The following is a 24,607-nucleotide window of genomic DNA, read 5'->3' as shown; positions in this document are numbered from 1 at the left end:
GTAAAATACTGGGATTTTGGTCTCAAATTGGCTCATTTGAGACAATATTTGAATACAAGTTTGCCATTGCACAAACTTGTATTCAAATATCTAGTGCAAGTTCTCAAGAATGATGAAAACTTAGTAAAATGGAATATTCCTCAATCTTTGCATTTGAATACTTGCATCTTTAGTTAGTATCACTGTGGATTGATTTGGATTAAATTTCAAATAAATTTTATAAAGTTTGATTCTGGTTTACACAGGTTTTACTATATTAACAGAAACATTTTATTCAGTTGTTGAATATCATGGCAAAAAAATAATAATACAATGTCAATATTGTGGGCTACTAATAGATAAAATGATGTACTTTTCATGAAATACAATCAATTAGAATTGATGTGAAACAAGGCTGAATGACTAGTATTTGGTTAACCACACAAATATGCATCTTATTTGACAAGTTTTCCCTTATGACTTGACTGAAATGGATGATTGACTCAGTTTGTAGTGTTTCTGGGCATTGATCTTTAACAACTAGGTTTATTTATGACATATATTAGTACTTACTAACTTTTCTTAGAGACATGGAACACCATTCATATTCTTTTTGTTTCACAGAGCATTAAATTTTGTTTTAAATGTATAAATTTTATAAGTGTTTTTTGTTGCCACTAGAGGATAATTTGTAACATTTTGCATGCCAAGGCAGGGAGGTAGACTCTTCCTCAAGATTTGTTATTTTCTGTTGGTGTATGAAGAAACAAAAGGAAGAAGGACACTTGTAGGATTTGTCCATAGGAAATTTTGTAATTTTTTCAAATTTATTGAATAAAATAGTAAATGTAGAATTGTCTACAAGTAAAGTAATATGTTGTTGTATGTTGGAGTAAATTTTCAATAAAAACCTTGAAATTTTTTTTTGGTGGAATGCTCCAGGCAGTTTGTGAAACACTTGCATTCTGTGGAACAAGAGTTGAGAACCTCGCACACACACACACACAATTATATATATGTAAGATATCAGGGCTGCGGAGTCGGAGTTTTGGTGTTTTAGTCGGAGTCGGATGGTAAGGAAAAGTCAGAGTTGGAGTCGGTAGATTTTTACGCGACTCCACAGCCCTGTAAGATATAAAGCAATTATACTAGAACCATTCTTTGTGTATATTTTACCTATCAACTTTATTAATAAACAACTGTCTTGCCAAATAATAGATATTGTATAGAATTAGAATTACTGTACACTGATAACATTGTTTGATATCAGGAATAAAGGAGCAACAACACTAACATAACAACACATTTATCAATTAATCACTCCATAGGTACACACGCAAAAGACAAAAAAAAAAACACTTGAACCAAACTTTATAACTTTTTATATGGACAGGATTGTCTTCTCTAATAGCATATTGTAGTAAACTAGTTTTCTTTAATGTTTATTGAAATTGTAATTTAATATTCGTAATGTTATTAGTTACAGTATTGTTTTATCGTAGTGATGTTTAATATCAAATTTATTTTATTACAATAAGTGATGACACTCATTGTAATATAATAATGTAATGAAAATAATGATGATTTACAATGAGAAGGTGAAGTCTACCAAGAACTGGGGGATCTTAGAACTCTGGATAGATCTCCAATGATTGTAAAATTTTACATGTAGTTTAGCTTTATATTGTTGTTATAAATGTAATTAGTTTATTTTAAAATAATTTTGATGAGGAAATATTAAAATTATTTAAATAATGTTTTTATAATTGAATGCATTAAACATATATTGTTTAATATTGCAGGTATGATCATATAAGACCCCCGAGAGGTAACAACAACAGAGTATTGCAGTCACCTACAGTTAGAACCGCAAATAGCGGCATCATTACAAATACATCCAGGATGGCTTCTCCTAGTTCAGAAACTTCATCATGGAATTCTCATCAGACAGCTTGGTCGACACCGGCCCTTCAGAATACTGATAAAACTGACCATTCCTCAGGATCTGGAATTAATACAAGTAAAAATATTTTTGATTGTATTGTGATTATAGGGGGATATGGCAATGTGATACATGGGAAATCTGCCAAAGGGGGCTCCTCCCAGCAAGACTTTTTATGGAAATCTAGTTCCTATTTAGATGTTAGACACATAAAAGAACATTAGAAAATGCCACTTTTCCAGTTATTGATGAGGCTTGAACCTGTGATAGGCTACTAGAATTTCGTGGTTTTATCCAGATGAAGATTGACCCATAATATTAATGATAAATTTTGCAAGTCTGGTTGAAATCAGATCTCCAAAGCAGTATATAACTACAGTTCTGGAAAAAAGTTTGAGACCACCTGGGTTTTCAAATTTCCCATCAAAATTAACTGAACTCATGTAAATATATTGTTGTTTAGGTATTAAAATAACTATAAATCAAATATGAAGTAAAAATTTATTTTCATCTATAAGAAATTCAAATATAACAAATTATTGCTTGCAATTTGTCTGGAAAAAGTTTGAGACCAGGATCAAAAATTCATATTTTACAATATTCTAAAATATTATACACATTGTAACCTAATTTGCACACGTCCATGTGCTTTCAACTTTCAGTGAAAATGGGATCTAGTAAAACATTAACAGATAAAAAAAACAGGCAAAATATGTCATTCAAAGACTGTGGAAATCTGAATGTGTTATTGCAGGCCTACTAGGAAGATCAGAGACAATAATTCACAATTACTTAAAGGACTCGGACAATTATGACAAAACTAAATGTTATGATAGGCCAAAAAAATTTTCTGCTGACAAGATATATTCTGCAAAAGTCTTTAAGTCATGCAAACATTAAAATGCAGTCACAGCGAAAAGGGACAATCTCCCATATGGAAAGGCAAGTTTGCAACGTGTTATATTGGCCATGGAGCTTTTAGTGATGAGAAGAAATTTAACCTAGATGGCCCTGATGGTTTGCAATACTTTTGGCATGATATATGTCACCAACCTCATCTCTAACACATTGTATACAAGGTGGAGGATCCATGATAATGTGCAGTGTGGACGGTTTCACTCATCAGTTAAATTCATCTATTGCTTTTATTTCATCTTGTTCAAAGGCATTATACTGTCAAGATTTGATGAGAAATTATCTTCTATTATTAAGTGATGAAGCAATGAATGAAAATTCTATTTTCTAACAAGAAAATGCTACCCCAACAGTGATATGATTGTGTCTGACAATAAATAATTTTAATGTTTTGTCACAGTTACTGCATAACTAGGATTTAAACTCAATAGAAAACCTTTGGAATGATTAAGTAAGAGTGATCTATGCAAATGGAAAAAAATTTAATCATGTGTTTGATCTTAAAAAAAGCAATTGTGACTGCTTGGGATGAAGTTGATCCTGAAAGGCTAACAACTCTTACTAACTCTATAACCAATTCATTGATTGATGTTATTCAGGTTTAATGGTAAACAAACTAAGTATTAAATATTGTCTTTTTTTCCACTATGTTTTGTATTTACTGTTCTTTCTTGATCATGGTCTCAAAGTTTTTTCCAGGCAAATTGCAAGCAAATACAAATTTTACAAATAATTTGTTGTATTTGTTGAATTTCTTAAATATAAAAATAAATTTTTATTTAATATTTGGTTTATGGTTATTTTAATATCTAAATGACAACATTTACAGATCAGTTAATTTTAATAGAAAGTTTGAAAAGCCAAACGTTTTCCAGAACTGTAGGTACAGTACAGTAATATTCATAGACGTCTCTGTTATCAATGTATCCTTTACATATCACATTTTACATTTGTCTCTTCCTTTCCTTGATATACTTACTATGTTTCATCTAATTCTAATTTATTATGTGGGAAAAATGGGATTGATACCAGAATGGCCTTTCTGGTATTTGAATATTTTGAACATGGAGTTTTTGCAGTTTCTTCATATAAACAAACACTTAGAAGGAAAGGCATGGTTGCCTACATTATCCCTATCAGATGGGAAATAACAAAAGACATGCATTGTTATGGAGTAACAATTCACATAAAAAGAAATGGAAAGTAGACAAAAGTCAAATGCAATCCCCAAAATAATTTTCTTGATAATTCTGTAAAAAGTGTGAATAATGTTTCATATATGCTTAAACTCTTGTTAGGTAAATAAGTCTTTCTGCAAGACTTGCATTAACCATTGAAGTGTGGAACTAGCATTTTCAGTTTATTTCAGCAGAAAATTAAGAATATTACTTTTGTTTATAGCAAAACATACTATAATAAAACTAAATTTATTGTATTTTTATTTAATAATAATTCAGTTGTTTTCTAAACATTTANTCAGATAATCTTGTTGCTATTTTAATTTTAACAATAGAGTTATGTCATAATTTTTTAATATTATTTTTTATTTTCCTATTTATTGTTGTGTTATCCAATACTTGCTATAATTTTTTAATTGGTGTACTATCATATGCCTTTTCTAAGTCAATAAATAATAAATGTGGAGTTTGATTTCTAGCAACTTGTTTCTTGATTATTTGTATAACACAGAAAATATATTCAAGTGTGGATCTTTCACTTCTAAAACTTGCTTGTTCCTCATTTTGCATATCTTTGTATTCTTCTTTTAAGTAATATTTTAATAATTTTCCATATATCCTGCTGAATGTACATGTAACAGTAATACCTCTGTAATTATTACACTTATCGTTTTTGCCTTTTTTATATATTGGCAACAGATATCCAACTTTCCAGTCTTGTTGGATATCTTCATTTATACATCATTCCATTAAGTTTTTGCAAATTCTAAATAACTTATCAGATCCATACATAATTAGCTTTGCTGGTATTTCACCAATGCCACTAGCTTTATTATTTTTTAAAGATTTAATTATACTTTCAAAAAGTTTCATATCTATCTGAATATAGTCATCTTTCGTATCTCGTATGCCCTCATTCTCTGTATTATAAATCATATATTCATTTCTGTTTTCTGTTAAAAGGTTATTAGAAATAGTCCTTCCATTTATTTAATGATATGTACTGAATAGTATTAGTTCTCTTATTATCATTTCTTAAATTTTTCAAAATTCTCCATGCTTCAGTATTTCGTCTTCCACTTACATAAGTTCGTATGGTATTACAAACTTTCTCCCAATTGTTATTCTTTTCTTGTGATACTTTTCTCCTAATAACCACCTGAAGTTTCTTTCTTATACTCTATTTTATCTTCTATATTTTTTGTATTTAGCCATTTTAAATATAAGTTTTTCTTATTTTTTGCCAATTTTGCTATTTCTTCATTCAAATACATTTTTGTCTTACATGTTCCTGATTTAACTTCTCCTAATGCTTCTTTAGCTTCTTGATGTGTACTCTGCACTATATGATTGTATTGTTCTTGTACTGTATCAAAGTAGGTTTTCTCTAATTTATCATCTAGTCATATCTGGTACAATAGTTGAGTACTTTCATTTTGTAATGAGAGTAGATTATATCTTGGAATTTGTAATTCTCTCCCGTCTGACTCATTATTGATACATTATTGTCAACTTTAAAGTATGCAAAATTTATTTTACTATTAATCACATAATGATCATTTCCATAATCAATCCCTCTAAAAATTCTGATATAGTGCAGTATTCTGTTTCACAATGATATAGTCCAATATTGATTTTGAATTCAATGTGTCTTGATGTTGAGTATATTTATGTATATCTTTATGTTGGAAATACCCATTTGTTATTTTTAATGAATTCTGCATCACAGTTCAATTAATCTTTCACCATTATCAGTTATTGTATCCTCTCCGAAAGGTCCAACTATTTGGTTTTTATGCTTTTTACCAATTTGCCCATTAAAATCCCCTGCCATTATAATTTCTCTATTGTTGCCAATATTATTTATTTTAGTATTTAATTTCTCAAAAAATTCATCTTTATCTAATTTATTTTCACTGTCAAGCATATATTCCTGTGAGATCTGGAATTTTATTAATCTAAAAAATTTAATTATTTTACTTATGTTATATAACAGATTGAAAAAATGATCTTAGCTGAGAACATTTGAAACCCTCCTTTCATAACTGTCAACATTCTATTGTTCCCATACAGCCTGCAGCTCGACTTGCACAAAAGTTTATAGTTAGCATCCAAATTTCGTCATTTGTTTTGGGTTCCGGGAACCCCTATAACCTTTATCTCCTATAACAACCGATCACGTGACCAATTTTCCCAGCAAAAAGCTATAAAAGATGCTTCCTTCCTCTCAGGGGAGTCTCTTAAATTAAATTAACGAAAGCCGGACCGACGACATTGGATACCGTCGAGTTGAATCTCCGAACCTGCTGCAAATTCCAAACCGCCAACATTGAAAAAAGTCCGTTGCCACAGTTGGATTACCCTAAAAACACCACTTATTGGATATCTATGTACTCTTAATGGACTTAAATTGTCATGGAAACCTACAAAGGCATGCAAACCCATGTAAACTCTCTCTCGAGCCCTTAAACGTTTAGCGTCGGGATCAGTGTTTTGTAATTTTTGTCGAGCTTGTCTATTTAGAATAAACTTGTTTTATTTGTTAAATAGTATCCTCCTTTACTCATATACTGCCTATGCCTTATCGTCGACCCCGATTACTTTCCCTCCACTCGACCGACATAGAGCAGAAGTCCCGATCCTCGGGACCAGAAATCGTAACATAACCGTCTTGACAAGTGGCTGGAAAGGGAGGTGCGACTGTCTCCGACCTCCCTGGCGGATCACATTCTCAAAATTGTAACATTTCTACCAAATAGAATTAAATTAATTTTAATTGTATTTTCATTTATTGCTTCCCAAGTAACATTTTTCTTATATTTCGTCAATATCAGAACAGAAACTCCTCTTTTTGATTTAATAACTTTTGTACTCCACTGTAAAAATGTAAATATTTATCCTCTATAACCACTCCCTGTCCCTTCTTTTTGGTTTCTGTTAATACAATAATATCCTGTTGTATTCTGTTTAATTCAGAGATAGTTAGTCCCTTTTTATTATTAATACTTTGCACATTCCATGTTCCTATAATCAATGTTCTTTTTCGTAGTCTTTGTTGTCGTCCTCAGTATCCAGCCGGCTTATTTCTGTTGGGCTTTTTAGCATCTAAGATTTTTCCGAGAATGGGGGAGCTGTCTCCATGTCTCAACCTCCAACCTATGGATTGGGATTTTTAATCAAGGTTTACTCCTCTAGGAGAGTGGCTGTCACCACCTGTGAGTCCCTCCTAAAGTATTAATCTCACAAAACATTTAAAGTATTTTCAAATCATTGGAACAAACGGACTTATCATTCAAAACTTTTATTATTTATCATTTTCAACGTTTATTATTATTAATCATACAAATATAATTAATTAAATAGGCCTTACAGTATAATTTGCTGCACAACACTAAACTGATAAATTAACATAAAAAGTTAATTAAAGGAATGATTTAATTTAAGTACATATCATCACTGGTTATAAACTTGATCATCACAATTATAAACTTGATATAATACATTGATTAATGGAAGTAAATTTGAGATTGAATGTGACAGCTGTTACATCATGCCAAGATGACCTATTTTTGTGCAGGGTACTCATTAGTTGGCTTTTTGACATTCAAATATGCAAAATTTTTTTAATCATGACAGTTGTCTTGCAGTTTTTTCTGAAATTAAGAAATGCATGAATTTTTGAAAGAGGTAAAAATTTTTTAGTTTATTATAATGATGCAATGAATATTTGGTTACTATTCGGTATTTGGCCTATGTTTCCCTATTTGGCCGAATACCGAATACCCGAAAAAGGAGTAAGAAATAACAAAAACACAGTAAATTAATAATTTTGGTAACTTGTATTAATGCTGAACATACATTTCAAGTTTGAGAAAGCACAATTTTTTGCTTATTTATGTAAAAGATCAAAGGAAAAGTAATATAACTAAGTTATTTTTTTAAGAGATTAAAAAAAGGTAACAAATTAAATGAAAACTACATACTTATTATGTAGTTTAGTTATCTATATACTCGTATATAAAAGAACAAGTTCTGATAGGATAATTAGCGCAGAGCCAAAATTGGTGCTAGAAACTTAAAAATTTGAGGGTATATTTTTTGTAAAGTATTTTTTGAAATTCATCCTTAAAGGGGTGAAATGGGTAAAAAATTTGTATGAAAATTTTTACTGCGTGGGCACATTAGATCGAAACTTAGGTCATAAAATGTGAAAATAAAAGAATTAATGATCTGTAAAGCGTTTTTATGAAATCATCCCTTATTATAAACAATTAAATGAAATTAAATTTTTTGTTTCATTGTACAAAATTATTTATCATAACTGAAGTTCCAGACAGCTTGGTAGCCTGAACGGCCCCGGGCTTTTCTCCGTGCACACTAAGTGACTTTCATTACAAGCATTTAGCTTTCCGAAATCTATGAGAACAATTATTTGGCATTGACAACCATGAATTTCACGCCAATAAGCTGCCTCGACTTGTTTATGTTATCAACTCAATTTTATATTTATTTTCACATTTTTACTTCTCTGTGGTCCTTCTCTGTTCTTTTTCCGTTATTTACACATGTAAGTCATTTTATTGTTATCCACATTTTATATCATTACTTACTGCCATGACGCTCGTGTCTGTCCGCTACAACTTTGAAGAGTTAACGTGATTGGCAAAGCATAGTGACAGTGGGCCAATAGAGAGCAGGATGCGTGATCCTTGCCATAATGCAGTTTGAGTGCCAATTTTTGTATGTGCATTAATCAAACCGAATAGTTTGGCCAAATAGTCTGCTATTCAACCATGCTCCTGGCTGAATATACTATTCGTTGCATCACTAATTTATTACTGTTTATATACAAAAAAGTATGAAAAGTAAAGGATAATCATTTATAAAATAATGATAAAATGTCTATACAGCTTCTTAATCGAGACAGTTCAGAAAAAGTTTTTAAATGCAGTAATAAATTGAGTAATTTGTTTATTTTCCACATTGGGAACAAGTGAATGTTTTTGTTTTAATTCAGGCTAACATTATATTCCACTCATTAATTAAATAGCAACAAAAAGCATTTTGAAATAAAATTGGATTTTCTTTTCATTCTTTTTAAAGTTGTTTTAGTTTAGATTTTTTGTAAAAATCAAAACTGTGGTTTAGTAACTGACACCAACCTGTCCCTATTGCATGCACGTAACCATGTAAGTAGACAGAAATGTAATGGGTGACTGAACTGATCAGAAACAAAGTAAATGTCACTCCTGTCAACATCTACCGTCAAAAATCCACTTTGGGGTTGATAACTTACTGAAATGAGTACTGTACTTGCTGTTATGGCCAGCAATGCCTCGCTGTGATATACATCTCTCACTCTTGACATCTGTTTAGGCTTAATTTACTTTTTCTTGTTTATAATATGGCATTTAGATATTGAAAGTTCCAGTTGCACTTTCAAAATATGGGATCGCCCTGCATTTTGGCAAATTTTACCATTTAATACCTGTAGCTTTAGCAAAGACTACTCCATTGTAATGTTTTTGTGTCTATTGCTTTATTATTATTATTTTACTATAAATTTCCCTGAGACTGTTTCAATTTTTCCAAACCTCATTTAATCATAATCTGTATCCCTGCAAACTCCTTGTGCATTCATAATGAAAATTAATTACATTAATGAATTAAAACTTTTTAAAACTTGATTTCAATGAACTAGGTAATTAATTCTTTTTTTCAGTGCAAACATTTATGATTAATTACTTGTTAATGTTATTAATCTTTATCCTATATTCATGAATAAATTTTTGTTTTCTGCCTTAAAAATGGGTTATGTTTAAAATAATGTTTTAAAAAAATAAATCATCATCCACAGTACATTTAAGTGCAGATATTTATAATAATAAATAAATTATTTATTAATTAAACATTAAAATGCAAAAAATTATTGATATCTCTCTAGTTAATATACTTTAAATACAACTTTTAGTTGAAGATTGTCATCCTACTGTTAAAGTAACTCTGCTAAAATCAAATTGTTTAACATACGTAGTGGGTTGTTGACGAGTTCTGTAAAATCCAATAAGGACAGTGTTTTAACTTCATAATTATTAGGAGGTCAGTCCGTTTACCACTGGTATCAGCCTCAAATTACAGTGCTTAGCATTATCATGAAAGGAATAAGATCTAAGCATATAAATGTAATGATTTATACTATATTTGTTTGTATGATTGTGATGTTAGACCAATATTACAATCATACTTTTATAACTGAGTTTAGTTCATTTAATTGTTTGTAAATATTTTATTAGAGCTTGTCCAGAATGTCGTGTCCTCTCCGATTTCGTCACTCCGAGTAGATATTGGGTTGAAACAAAGGAAGAAAAAGAAAAGTTAATTGAAGATTACAAAAAAGCACTGAGGTTTGTCATAATTACGTAATTAAATGATATTATTATTGTATGGATGTAATCAAAAATACTTTTTATTTAGCTCCAAGCCATGTAAATACTTTAAACAAGGCCGTGGGGAGTGTCCTTTTGCTGGTGCGTGTTTCTATCTTCACGCATATCCCGACGGAACAAAAGCACAACTTCCACCTCCCAGGCCCAGACGAAGGAGAAATCAGGATGGAGATCTGGAAACAATGGAGGTATGTATTAAAGAAAAATAGAGCAACTCTCATCTCTTTTGCATTGAGTGCTGTTCGTTATGTAACGCCGAGATTAATTATTTGTTTCAGCGAATATTTCTCTGGGATTTCTTTGAAGTTCGCGACGATCAATTACTTCTTCAGGTCGACATTGAAGAGATGCTGGACTTGTTCTCGGACACGGAAGACGAGTCGGATTGGAGTGATTTGGACGTTCTTATAGATTAAATGTTCTTCTTGAAATATGGTTGGTAAAAATCAAGATGCGAGAACTAGCCATATCATCATATTGTAGGCCACACAGAGCTTGGATATTATGGATTTAAAAAAAGTAAAAAAAAAAAAAAATCAAACAGGCAGCAAATTTGCAAAGAATTGTGGCAAAAAAAATTCATCCTGGAGTACAGTGATATATAATGTTTATGTATATATGTGAACATTATATATATGTATATATATATATCTATATTTATACATATACAGTAAATACTGGATATATATATATATAGGTGAATGTACTAAAGTATTGAAGACACCAGGAACAAGAGTAAAGAATGGTTAGCCTTACATTCCTGACTGTATTTTGCACTCGTAGATTATCTGATCTGTTAATTTTCTAAAAAAAAAAAAGAGCATGTAAACCAGTAACTGTTGCCAGATTTGGTGAATGCAGAATCAAAAATTGGTTAACGAAAAAAAGAAAAAAAAAAAATTGGTATTTTTGCTTTTCTTGTTAAATTACGTCTACTTGCTGTTGACTGGCCAAGAATCGAAATGAGACGGTTGCACTTTTAATCGGTATGGATTTCAGTATTAACATTTATGTTGCTTCGGATTTCGAACGAGGATCGATTTACATGGCTTAATTTACACACATTTTTAATCTAGTCAGTCGCATACGGCTTTAAAATCTGTATTCACGAGTTTCAGATTTGATTAAAACAAAAAGAAGGACTTGTATTAAATTTTGCAAAGTTTTATCTAAGCATTTTTAATAAAGTTACTGTATTATAAAAAAAAAATATATATATACATTTCACATAATATGTCGAGTTTCCGTAAGGTGCATATATATATTATATATGTATATATATATTTCTCATATCATTTTTTCACATAATTCACCATATGTCATGTGATACATAGCCATAACTTTTACAAATGTCGTGTTGTTGAATTTGTCATTTTCTTCATTTACTTTCTTTGCTTTGTGTTCGCGTTTATTTCCTTGTTAAATGTTTGTCTGCAAGACGGCAAACTTTGTTATGAATAACTACCTCTCGTCTTTAGTTATGCAATTCCGTTTTCCTTCCCTCCTTTGAAAAAAATTTGCTTACCTACTAAAATTTTGTTTCCTATGACGAGATTAAACTAAACTAGTTCACGGCGATCGAAACGATAGACGTTTTCGAAAGGGTTTTTTGCCGGCCATTTCGCATCCGCATTGCGGGGAGACTGCCGACGCGACCCGCTCCGATGGCAGCAAAAATTATTTTACAGTAAAATGAGAACAAAAACTTTGTGCCTGGTGTTTATATGCAAACTGTGTTTATTATGTATAGTTCCTTTTACCATATATGCCTGAAACATATTTTGGTTCGGTGTAATATTAATCCGAATGAGAAAAAAATAAATTGACGTACAGAAAAAAATAACGTAGATTTAGTTTATTCGATTAGGTTTTCTTCTTCCAGAATAATGTGTTGTTATCCTGTCATAGAATGAATTGAAATTTGTATATATTTAAAGGACTTTCAAATTATTAAGATAGATTTAAAAACAACTTAATAACGTGAATTTCAAATTGACTGCTCTGGGATGTTCAAAAGTGGGTGTAGCAATAGGCATGTCTTTGATGTGTTACTTGTAGTCAATAAAAATGTTTGAATCAATGCCAAATTCATGCTGTAGTATATATAAAATTTACGACCTTTGTGTAACCGTTGTTCTGGAGATGATTGACTGTTGCGCCTTCACGTTTGCCGCCGGAAATACGGATAGTGTTTTAAGTCGACGATTGTTACACGATCAATCCATTCGCTGCCAATACCGGGCTCAAATTACAATGTGGCTGTTTGTACATTATCCATTTGTAACCCCTTAGTTTGTAAAGACTGTTTTGAGCAATCCAAAACAAAAAGCAATAAAATGATTTGCTCCACTGGAATCTTCGTTTTTATGCAATATCATTCCACACATACGCTTACGGACTTTACGTGTTCGGGATTTTGGGAGCGACCAGTCGATGGATGAGCGAGAATGAAATGGCGTCACGCGAGAGTTAAAACTTTTTATATATATAGTACATCCTCACTAGTTAAGAGGTAATTACTATACTGCTTCCAGTTTTCTTTTAGTTAGAATGAGATGTCAACAAATAAGACTGGCAGTTTCCTTTCAAATTTTGTGGGAATTTTGGACGTTAACACATTTGAAAGTGTTTGGATTGTGTTATGACTTGTATCGTGTGTAAATGTATCGAACTGTTTAAATCCTAGTATTGTTAACGAAGAATAGAAGTAACTCCTGTTAAAAATGTGCCTCTTGACAAATTCTAGGTTGCCGAGCGCATTTTTACGGAAAGTTATTAATAAAGTAACCTACCAAAGCATTTTATTTTACAATTGGTTTTAATTTACTTACTCAAACACAATGTTATGTAAATTTATACAAAAACTTATGTTAAAAATGATTTATAATAAAATTTTGATTAAAATATTTCATGTATAGTGAATATCTTAATAGAAATTATTTATCAAGGAATCATTATACAGTGTTCCTCTGGAATGTCCCTAGTTTTATGGATTAATTTTGATAAGAGTAATGCGAGTATACTCCTGTAGACAATAGTAATAGAAAGTGCGTTTGAAAAAGTTATTTACTGTTGAATCAGTACATTTCCACATACGAACTTGAAGCGGCATGACATTGAGTCTGTACTTGATTTTGGCCCACGTCCTAACCAGTGTTAATGCTGTTAATGGCATCCGCGATTTTTGTATGCCAGGCTGCAGTGGCAATCCATTTGAGTTTTGATTGACATTCTTGGACACATTCACTTATCCAAACATGTGGATTTTTCAGAACCATTTAAAACTAGGGACATTTTGAGAAACTCTATGATGCGATTCTCTTAAGTAAATGAAATAGCACCGGACAAATTGTCCTCATGTATGAGAAAATATTTTAAACTTTGTTGGTCAATAAGAGCAGGTTATCCAAATAACTTTCAAGGATAGAGAGACAAGTGCTTATGTAAAATATCCACTTAAAAATGTCAATAATAATTTTATTTAAACCACAAAAATCTTACATTATAGACAAATTTTCATACATCTAATAATTCGTAACAATAATCATTTATCTATTAATAATATCACAACATATAAAAGTACTATATACAATGCATCTTTGTTGAGGGTAACATCATATAGGATCTTACTGGAAGACATTTTGCATAGTTTGAATAGATAAATACAATTATCTCTTTACGATTGTTTATAAATATATTTCGAATTTGCACGAGAGTCAACATTCTTCTATATTTTAACAATTATAAATATCATTTTTAGACTACTACTATTGCTTGTTCTTTTAAAATGATAACGTTGACATTGAGCATCTAAAAGTACTTTTTCTCCGTTTCCGTCTTTTAAGTTTACGTGCAAGACGAGGATGACGGCCGCAGTCACCACCTCTCCACCCGATCATTTAAATTCGGATTTTTGACCCTTCCGGGTCGGGGGCGTGGGCTCCCCCGTCTTCTCGGAACCCTCCGTGTTAAAGAAATGATAACTCGTTAATATTTTATAAATTTTGTGACGGATTAACAAATTTAACAAAGAGACGGGAGCATCTGAGATTTGAAAAATTTGTCCGTCGGCCCACGGGAGCGAAATTTCACTCGCCACGGTAAATATAACAAACGAGACTGCCTGGTCCCTGTTAAGTACATTCTGTCATCTGATAGATTTTGTCAAAAGCTATCTGACGCTTTATTCCGTATCAGTATTGTGTGCTAAGTTTGTATCGAAACCCACTCTGACCTATTTAACTATTACAGAAATTACGATACTGAGAATTTATAGGGACTGAAATTTCTGAAAGTTTATAAATTGGCTGCATGTTGTCACAGTTATACATTAGCTTTGAGCAATTCATGAAGATGAAATAAAATGGATGTATTGTTGAAGTTACATTGCAGGAAATACGAGGGTTTATCATTAATTTATAGAATATTGCTAGAACTTGCTTAATTTAGCTTATGAAGATTTGTCTTTTTCATAATATTCTTAGAATAATGCATGCTTTTTCCGTCACTGCTTGGATGTCAAATGCCTTCGTGCATCCATTTTTTGAAAGATTCCATTTTGTAATCGTCACGGTCCTTTAAGCACAGTAAGCATTTCCTTTGAAAATTTTTTTGAATGCAAAGTCCAGCAGTACCAACTCTATTAAACGGGATGCTTGGAATNTAATGTAGAATAATAGCTGGATTCTTGTTATATCTTTTTGTGGGACATTAATTTAGCTCATTTGTACTCTTTATAATTATATCTATAAAATTAGTTATTGTTTGATTGTTAATTTGACATGTTCAAATTATTTATTGGACTCCTATCACTTACCCACCATATGTCAAATGCCTTCGTGCATCCATTTTTTGAAAGATTCCATTTTGTAATCGTCATGGTCCTTTAAGCACAGTAAGCATTTCCTTTGAAAATTTTTTTGAATGCAAAATCCAGCAGTACCAACTCTATTAAACGGGATGCTTGGAATCAACTTATCTGATTACTTAACAAGCATAGTATAGTGTGTGTACACTTTATGATAAAAAAAATAGGTTCCACAAGTATTTGACATACAGTAGAACCCCTCTAATCCGTCACCTTTGGGACTGGGGGTATGGTCGGAACACAGAAAAGGTCGGATTATCAGAAAAAAGTAAAATAAACAATCTTCCCTTTGCCCAGTCTTTGTAGCACTGCTAATTTTTCATTTAATGAAAGAGTAACGTGTTTACGTTTCACTCCTGGCATGTTGAAAACACACACAATGTAAAACNACAGTAAGCATTTCCTTTGAAAATTTTTTTGAATGCAAAATCCAGCAGTACCAACTCTATTAAACGGGATGCTTGGAATCAACTTATCTGATTACTTAACAAGCATAGTGTAGTGTGTGTACACTTTATGATAAAAAATAGGTTCCACAAGTATTTGACATACAGTAGAACCCCTCTAATCCGTCACCTTTGGGACTGGGGGTATGATTGGAACGCAAAAAAGGTCGGATCATCAGAAAAAGGTAAAATAAACAATCTTCCCTTTGTCCAGTCTTTGTAGCACTGCTAATTTTTCATTTAATGAAAGAGTAACGTGTTTACGTTTCACTCCTGGCATGTTGAAAACACACACAATGTAAAACATATACTATAACGAACACAGAAGAACACCACGGACGGTGAGTCACTGACGAGTCGGGACAAGTTTCTCGACTCCGACCACAGTTGGATTAACCGGAGTGATGGACTAGCTGAGGGCGGACTAGAGGGAGTGACAACAAACAAACATATTTTGTAGGGGAAATGCTTTGAAGAGGATAAATCTTTAGAAGTTAAAGATCAAAATTAGATAAGGACTGAGCATTTAATTTGTAGAATATTACTAGAGCTTGCATATTAAAATTACTTGAGTTTAATTCATAATTCAATTATTCTTAAAAAGCAATTAAATTATAAGCAAACAACATGCAGGTGTTCTAAACTAGTTGTAGCTTCTATTAAAATGTCTGGGTTAACTGACTTTTGGGCCTCCCTGTATATAATTTCATTTTTAAACTCCCGACTTAAACTTTATCCAAACAAACAGATGTAATGAGTACTGTAGAGTGTCTACAGCTTTGTTTGCAAATTGTTCCAACTGGGGATTCTGTAGTCATACAGACTTAGCACACAAATACCTTAACAATCTTAAATTATTGCTAAATGAATAATATATATATATGTGTACACACTTTATATAAAATCTAAAGAACATTCTAAATACTCTTTGGTTTTTGTTAAGTTGTGGACATAATTCCGACAATAAATTCTCTTCCACTTCATTAATTACACGTTAGACTTTATAAGTACAACAGTTCAAAATACTCCATCGATACAAATACTCATTTATGATATTAATATATTGCAAAAAATATCTTGGGAATTTTTTTTTATAAATTCCATCTGTATAACAATGTATAAGTACATAGTACATTTATATATGTGTATATATACTACAGTATATATCTAGGTTGGTTATGATATTAATCGATACGGATTGTGTTAGAGAAACCCAAGAGAAGAGCGAGAACAATTTCCGCTCAGCTATAAAATCCGAATCGTGCACTGTTTGACACGGATGTCAAAATTGGAACCCACCTACCGATTGGCGTGCGGATACGTGGGACACGTGTTTTTGTCAAAGTAGAGTTAAATGTTCTGTTAATAAAATTTTAACTCAAGTGTTTTTAACCAATGACTACTTTTTAAACAAAAGAAACTGTACAAAATATAAAATAGCAAAACAAAGTTATACTTCTGGTTAGTTGATTCGCTGATTAAGCCAATGTATGATGTCGTTTTTCACTTGTTCTCTGACACCTTCCGGCTCTTCCAGCAGACAGTGATACGCCTTCGGGTAGATCTAGAAAATTTTGGAAGTTATTTTATTATATTGTACTGTTTTGTCTAAATTTCAAATTTATAATAATGGAAGTAGTTTGATCCAATGAGTTTATCAAAACAAAAACTCGGAGAGCTTGTTCTGCTGTTAAATGCTATTCCACTCGTTCCAAATAAACAATATGTACTGTACATTTGATTAGAACCCATATACTCATAGGTGTTATGTAGTTACTGTCTCTCTATAAACTCTCATGTCTTTTATCCAACAATTAAACTATATACACAAATTATTGTTAGTTTATATAGCTGTTATGATTCTATGTAACTTCCAATTATGACATAGAAACATAGTGACTAGATGTTCTCATCATTAACAGTGTGAAAATCTAATTTATTCTACAAAACTTATACTAAACCTAGATAATATTTTGTCACAAAAGTGTACATTTTTCTAACTTTTAAGAGAAAACAAGGAAATTCAATTTCCTTTCTCAATGGTTTACTTCCTTCAAAAGTAGTTATTCATCTGATAACTACATGTTTAGTAAAACAGATCATTGTCAGATGACTAAATATCCAAATCTCCATTGGAGGAGAGTTGGGATATAAAAGAGGGATATGCACCAAACCCCATGCACGTCGTCCAGTATCCTCTTCTATTTGAATTGTGTGCCATACTGCCTGGGATTGGAACTTCCACCCACCGGACAGAATTGTTATAAGACAAGTTAATACTGAGGTAATATGATAGATATTGCAAACTCTCTCTCAATCTTTCATTTTAGGGATATACTGTATTTAGTTAATGTAGAATAATAGCTGGATTCTTGTTATATCTTTTTGTGGGACATTAATTTAGCTCATTTGTACTCTTTATAATTATATCTATAAAATTAGTTATTGTTTGATTGTTAATTTGACATGTTCAAATTATTTATTGGACTCCTATCACTTACCCACCATCCTTCCCACTCATAGATTTTAAAGCCCTCCTTATAAGCATTTTCCCTCATTTTTAATGCGTGATGGGGTGCAAGATAAATCCCTATCTGACGTTGATCGGGATTTCAGGATCCATGATATTAATCTAATTTACAAAGCCATCAAAGTTGACTCGTGCCGAATAAGTGATCAGAAAGGATTGACCTACTCACAACAGCGCATAGTTGCTATTTACTATGTAACCTTCAATTGTTTTTTAGAAACCTATAGTTATGAAATAGATTGGTGGTGCTCAAACTGTCCAATTATCAGGCCAAATTACACCTAAGTTGTAAGTAGGTGGGCCACCAATATTTGTATATTCCATATATATAAACAGCCTTTTGTAACTACTTTTTGTAAGCGATGTGCCGAATATGTTTGGGAGTTGGATTAACATGTGTCTTGGACCAGATTTAGCTGGGAGGTTTGCAGTTTGGATGCCACCGATCTAGACTGGTCATTCTATGTTGAGAATTGGAGATGTATAGCAAATGTATAAAACAGTGGTGCCAAATCTGGTCTGCTAACATTTTGACACATTACTCAAAAATGATAACAAAAGTAAGTCTTTTTTGTATGTATGGTACATGCAGAATATTTGTGGCTTATCCACCTAAAATTTAAACAATACAGCCTGGTTTTGAACCAAATTGACCCCAAAATCTTCACCGGTAGGTAGAATTATTTACAGTAGACTCAGACTCGATTATCCAAGATGAATGTGAAAACATTCATCCTGGTTAAAAGGATAACACAAATCCCATACCCAGTATATAGAACAGATAAATTTTCAAAGTAATATGGAGGGAGTGACATAAACAACCACCTCAAATAGTTACACTTTGCTTGTGTTTGCTGTTTATTAAGTATGTGACCCTCATCCTGTGATCACTGTATGAATCATTAAGTCATCCAGTGATGTTTTTGCACCTCAATGAAAAATCTAGTATATATGCTAAATAAAGTGTGACAACTCTAAAATCTACATTTTTCATTACATTCNAGTAGACTCAGACTCGATTATCCAAGATGAATGTAAAAACATTCATCCTGGTTAAAAGGATAACACAAATCCCATACCCAGTATATAGAACAGATAAATTTTCAAAGTAATATGGAGGAAGTGACATAAACAACTACCTCAAATAGTTACACTTTTCTTGTGTTTGCTGTTTATTAAGTATGTGATCCTCATCCTGTGATCACTGGATGAGTCATTAAGTCATCCAGTGATGTTTTTGCACCTCATAATGAAAAATCTAGTATATATGCTAAACAAAGTGTGACAACTCTAAAATCTACATTTTTCATTACATTCTTTTGAACTGCAGAAAAAATTTAACATAATCTCTAGATATATTTGCAGGGAAACAATCATGTTTGTATTCAATAAACATATAAATATCCACATTGTGATAGGTGACAGATGATTCCGGAAGTACTGAACACGCCCTATAAAACAGGACGAACAACTGTTTTCCTGTGGAGGATATGTTAGGTTGAAGTTTTTAGTTTTATTTTATATAATTTTTATGTACATAAAATATTTAAAGCCAAGAGTTTTAAATTATTGAAAATTTGTATAAAATTGTTTCTCGTAGATAAATACGTAATTTTTTTCCAATTTTTTGCATTTTTTTGGTAGTTAGTATAATAGTTGATGTTAAACTAGTTACAAAGCTATGGTAGTCAAACTAACTCTTCTAGGCCCTTATTATGGCTCCTATATACTTAAACAATTTTCAGTCTGTGTCCATTATTGGTAGTTCAAATTTTTAGTGCTGTGTCCATGAAATGTGGCTTGAATATCTTGTTGAACAGCGACAGCACGAAGGTCTCGCACTTGAGATAGAGGCTCAGAAACTCCTTGAAGACCAGTGGAGCTGACTTCTGCAGTGTATGAGCTTCTCGTGCAGCCGCATGTAGCACTCCTTGATNTGGTAGTTAGTATAATAGTCAATGTTAAACTAGTTACAAAGCTATGGTAGCCAAACTAACTCTTCTAGGCCCTTATTATGGCTCCTATATACTTAAAAATATTACATATGTGTAAGTAGTGTGTATTGAGGTTATAAAAATTGTTTAAGTTTCCTGACTATTATGTAGTGTAATACATGCAGTGTGTCTTGCAACTTAATCTTGAATGGAAAACAAAAAGCTTATGGTACATTTATAAAATTGAAGGAATTAAATGTTTGTTTACAGTTCAATGACAAAGTACCGATAATATTTACTTTAGAACAGTGATAACTATTAATATAATTAGATGTTGTGGCTCTCATATATTTCTGATAAGCAGATTGTGGCTCATATTGTGACAAAGTTAGCCACTCCTGCTCTATTCTCTCAAAAGTGAAAAAGGTTTACTTAAATTATCGAATTTGTTTGGATTCTTTAAATTAATTACTAAATGTACTTGTGCAACAGTAATTGTTCAGATTTCACATTTGTGTCCAAGTTTCTCTTGTGATAAATTTTAATTGATTTCCACAATGAGATAGAAGAGGATAGAAGAGGATTCTCCATCTCTAGTTTAACATTTTTTGAATACGACACTAACTTTTGGCATGTGTACTACACCTTGCTCACTGTGTCCATGAAATGTGGCTTGAATATCTTGTTGAACAGTGACAGCACGAAGGTCTTGCACTTGAGATAGAGGCTCAGAAACTCCTTGAAGACCAGTGGAGCTGACTTCTGCAGTGTATGAGCTTCTCGTGCAGCCGCATGTAGCACTCCTTGATGTTGCTGTACCTGCGGCGTGTCTCGTCCGAAAGCTCGAAGCGCGATACTTGGAAGCTGTTATCCTTCACACGTATACCGAGTATTGGCTTCCAGAGTTACAACACCTTGGAATATTATAGCATATGATAAGCAATAGTGTGCAGCTAATCACTTTTAGTGACAGAAAAAATGAAAATTCTATTTCTGCTATTCGGGTGCTGCTATGGAGGACCGATTTCAAGTTGAAGTTGGAATCTTGGAAATTATCATGGATGATTTGATTTTGTGGAAGAATTCTGTGCCATTTTTTTTTTTTTTTTTGAATTTGCTTCATGCCTGGTTGTTGTTTGTTAGTTTTATCAATGGCCCTCATTGGACCCAGATAAATCTACAATTGGTATAATAAGAATGATCTTAGTCCTAAAGACAGACAGACAGACAAAATTAAAAAATCAGTATTGCTTTATGAGATTGAATCTATTTTCTCTAAAAATTTAATGATATACTTTATCCCAGGCATTAGGAATTTAAGTAGAGTATAACTAAGGTAAACCTATGGATAAAAACATCAAAAATAACACAAAGTGAAACTTAACCTTAAATGTCTTGTCAAGGGATGGAGCCATTTCATAAAATACTTTGGAACCACCAATATCACAGATTTTGTCATCGTCTCCGTGCATCAGCAAAAAAGGCCATTCGACCGTCGATATGTTATTTTCGATGCTCTGAAAAACAATATAAAGAAAGTTATTGCACATGTGCACGAAGCCACGTAACTCTTAAAATAACACATTACCTGTATGGCATTAAACATAGCAGAACACCAACCGGCATTTGCATAACCGTGCCACATCAACGGATCGTTTTTTCTCACTTGCATAGCATCGTCGTTTCGGGTCAGAATGGTGAAATCCAGCGAAACGATCGGAAGACTCGGCAAAATCCATCCCAAGATTCTAGCCAACTTCACCTGCAAACAGGTATTACAGATAAGTGAGATAATTTGACAGGTGACTTACAAAAATGCTAATATTTAAATATTAAATAAGTTAGGTCAAGTAATTATAAAAATGCCAATTAGTTTATCTGGATTATCAATTATTTAAAAGCTATTTTAATATTCTTTATTAAAAAAAAAAATGAACTACTTTAAATGGACTAGCAGCTTTAGTTTTTGTACAAGTTGCTGGTCCAATAAGCACAATGCCTTTAAAATAGTTAGGTCTCTTCATGGCAGCTTTAATTCCAATTGTTCCACCCTGAAACGATAAACACCAGTTTAGAAACTCTTAGAAAGTGCAGACGGCCCGCCGGCTTTCGTTTCGCTTACCATCGAGTGGCCGACGTAAAATATCGGCAGATTGGGATATTTCTGAAGTAGGATATCCGTGTGCTGGAAGACGTCCTTAACGTAAGTGTCCACCGCGTCTACGGTGACTCTCGGTCCCTCGCTCCGTCCGTGACCGACTGAAAAGTTCAAAGAGAAGAACAATGCGACTACATAACGAGGAACAAATACAGAATTTTATCAATATTTTCACGGGAGATTAAAAAATCCTTTTTAAATAATACTCATTCCAGATTTGTATAATCAGTAAACAAAATGACGATAAGTTACGAGCAGTTTAAACATCTCCTGTTTATATTATATCCGATAAGATACCGTGTTTACAGGTCGTAAAAGATAACATCAGAATATTTAAGAAAACTGCATTTTCTTGATTTGAATGATAATTATACCATTAAATTCATGTATAACCAATTAATATTTTTAAAAAACAATTAAACAAATGATTCCTTACCGTGATCGTGAGCAAATGCAAAACACTGTATGGTATTAAGCACGTGAGCCAACGGTTCGTAGTACTGGCAATGTTCTGCGTACCCATGAGATATAAAAACGAGCGCTCTGAAATAGAAATTGCAGATAAAACACACGCAATTAAGTAAACGGTCAAAGGAAAACGCAGGGCCGAGTAACCCGTAATTAAATTTAAGCCGAGCCGCCCGAGGGATTCGAGGAGTAAAGCCGAGAGCCAAGAGAGATTCTAGGAAAAGAATTTCCCCGAAGCAATTTTAATTACAAAACTAGTTTGTAATTAATGCATTTTAATAAATTCAATTGTAGCAAATTGTATATATGAAATGCATTAGAAATGATTTATTAGCAGTATTTTTAATTGAAGGAAAATGTGCAAATGGTATTGTTTTAAATGGCAATTTAATGTGATTATAAATTTAAAAAAAAGGTTTGTCTGCACGCAATTTACTCAACGGAAGTTGTTCAAACAATAGTTTTCATTCGAGAGCGTACAGAGGAGAAAAAATGCAAGAACGAAAGGCACAAAAAATTATTTAGAGCTTGACAGTCGCTTTAAATTGCAATTAACACGTTCCTAAAGGCAGAACACAATTCAAATTTTGCATTGCATCCAAAAATTAATCCATTTCATAAACAAAACAACAACGTGTGCAACTTACTTGGGTTTTTCGTTAGGCTCCCAATACTTAGTATAGAGCTTTAGACCGCTGCTATTGACGATATACGAATCGTTAGCATCCATTTTAATTAATAAAATCCAACATTTCGACAGGAACAAGCGGAGAAAGTTATAAAGTACACGTTAACCTTAAAACTCTTGTTGCCAAACAACACAGTTTCCTTGACAACTGGCATGTGACGGAGCGAAGCGCCACCTGAGAAATCCGTTATTAAAAAAAAAAAAACGATAGTAATTTCCGATTAATTTTTCTTTTTTTTTTTAAATTTGAAAATAATAGAAATTACCTGTCACTTTTTAACGTCACGATTAAAGTATTAAATTCGACGGGACGAAGAAATGAATTCCTATAAATTAAAATGTATTACAAAATCGACAATCTGTCACGTTTATAGATATGACTGGTTTGACAGATTCTACGGCTAATAACGTGTCAAGCGCTGGAGGGATATGTCAAATTATCTCGTTTTTAAAGGGGAATTTCTTTAAAAAATCTATTTATTTTTTTGCGTTTAAGAAGCTACATACATAATATAACGAAAGCTTAAAGTTCAAATGTTATTTTCGGTGTTTCACGCGATTAATTGATTATAAGCGCGTGTTGTATATGGCGATGGAAAGGGCAAAAGTCGACCCTTTTCTTTCTTTTTTTTAAATTAAAAATGGCTGTGAAAAAATTTATATAATTTTTTGAGCGCTTTAAACTTTATATTGAGGTAAACAAGCACAAAATGTAGGTGTATGTGTCTACGTATAACATGATTAATTAATATATAAACTAGGTCAAAGTTCGTAAGAAATGTTTTAAATGAAGAAAAAATTTATATTAAAATGCGGCCATTTGTCATTTAAAATAAAAAATAATTGTATATTTTTATTATAATTAATTGCAAGTTTTAAATAAATATTTTCATTTTTAAAAACAATTTATATTTTAAAATATGTAATTATATTTATCATTTAAAACCGAAAATCTTTCTATTTAAATTCATTTTTCTTAAATTAAGATGTAAAATGAATCTAAATTAATAAATAAAATAAAACAAATTATTGACAATTGATTTAAATATTAAAAAA

The 24,607-nt window shown here is 31.9% G+C and overlaps 3 protein-coding genes across 3 annotated transcripts in view; 2 read left to right on the top strand and 1 right to left on the bottom strand.

Moving 5' to 3' along the window:
• Nucleotides 1-1,781: 1,781 nt before the first annotated feature.
• Nucleotides 1,782-11,278, top strand: LOC111614457 (the record flags this gene model as incomplete). The annotated part of the gene is made up of 5 exons (XM_023355834.1): nt 1,782-1,999; nt 10,111-10,234; nt 10,308-10,418; nt 10,489-10,648; nt 10,739-11,278. Coding segments are annotated over 5 exons (751 nt in total), but the record flags the coding sequence as incomplete, so codon positions are not given.
• A 4,758-nt stretch (nt 11,279-16,036) lies between these two features.
• Nucleotides 16,037-23,730, bottom strand: LOC111614452 (monoglyceride lipase-like). The gene is made up of 7 exons (XM_023355827.1): nt 23,511-23,730; nt 22,832-22,938; nt 22,360-22,496; nt 22,178-22,288; nt 21,826-21,999; nt 21,623-21,754; nt 16,037-17,337 (listed from the first exon to the last, which is right to left on the bottom strand). Exons 1-7 carry the CDS (start codon nt 23,591-23,593, stop codon nt 17,236-17,238), a joined length of 846 nt encoding a protein of 281 aa, XP_023211595.1. The 5' UTR covers nt 23,594-23,730; the 3' UTR covers nt 16,037-17,235.
• The window catches only part of LOC111614455 (multidrug resistance-associated protein 4-like), a 51,352-nt gene continuing 44,288 nt past the window's right edge, over nt 17,544-24,607 (top strand). Inside the window, exon 1 of the mRNA XM_023355831.1 lies at nt 17,544-18,057. The gene's annotated coding sequence lies outside the window, so the exon portion shown is untranslated. The remainder of the gene's footprint in view (nt 18,058-24,607) is intronic.

The sequence above is a fragment of the Centruroides sculpturatus genome, unplaced genomic scaffold (assembly GCF_000671375.1).
Source record: "Centruroides sculpturatus isolate CEXI.00-Female unplaced genomic scaffold, Cexi_2.0 scaffold2090, whole genome shotgun sequence".
In the NCBI taxonomy this organism is placed as follows: domain Eukaryota; kingdom Metazoa; phylum Arthropoda; class Arachnida; order Scorpiones; family Buthidae; genus Centruroides; species Centruroides sculpturatus.
This window is presented reverse-complemented; position numbering and strand designations above follow the sequence as displayed.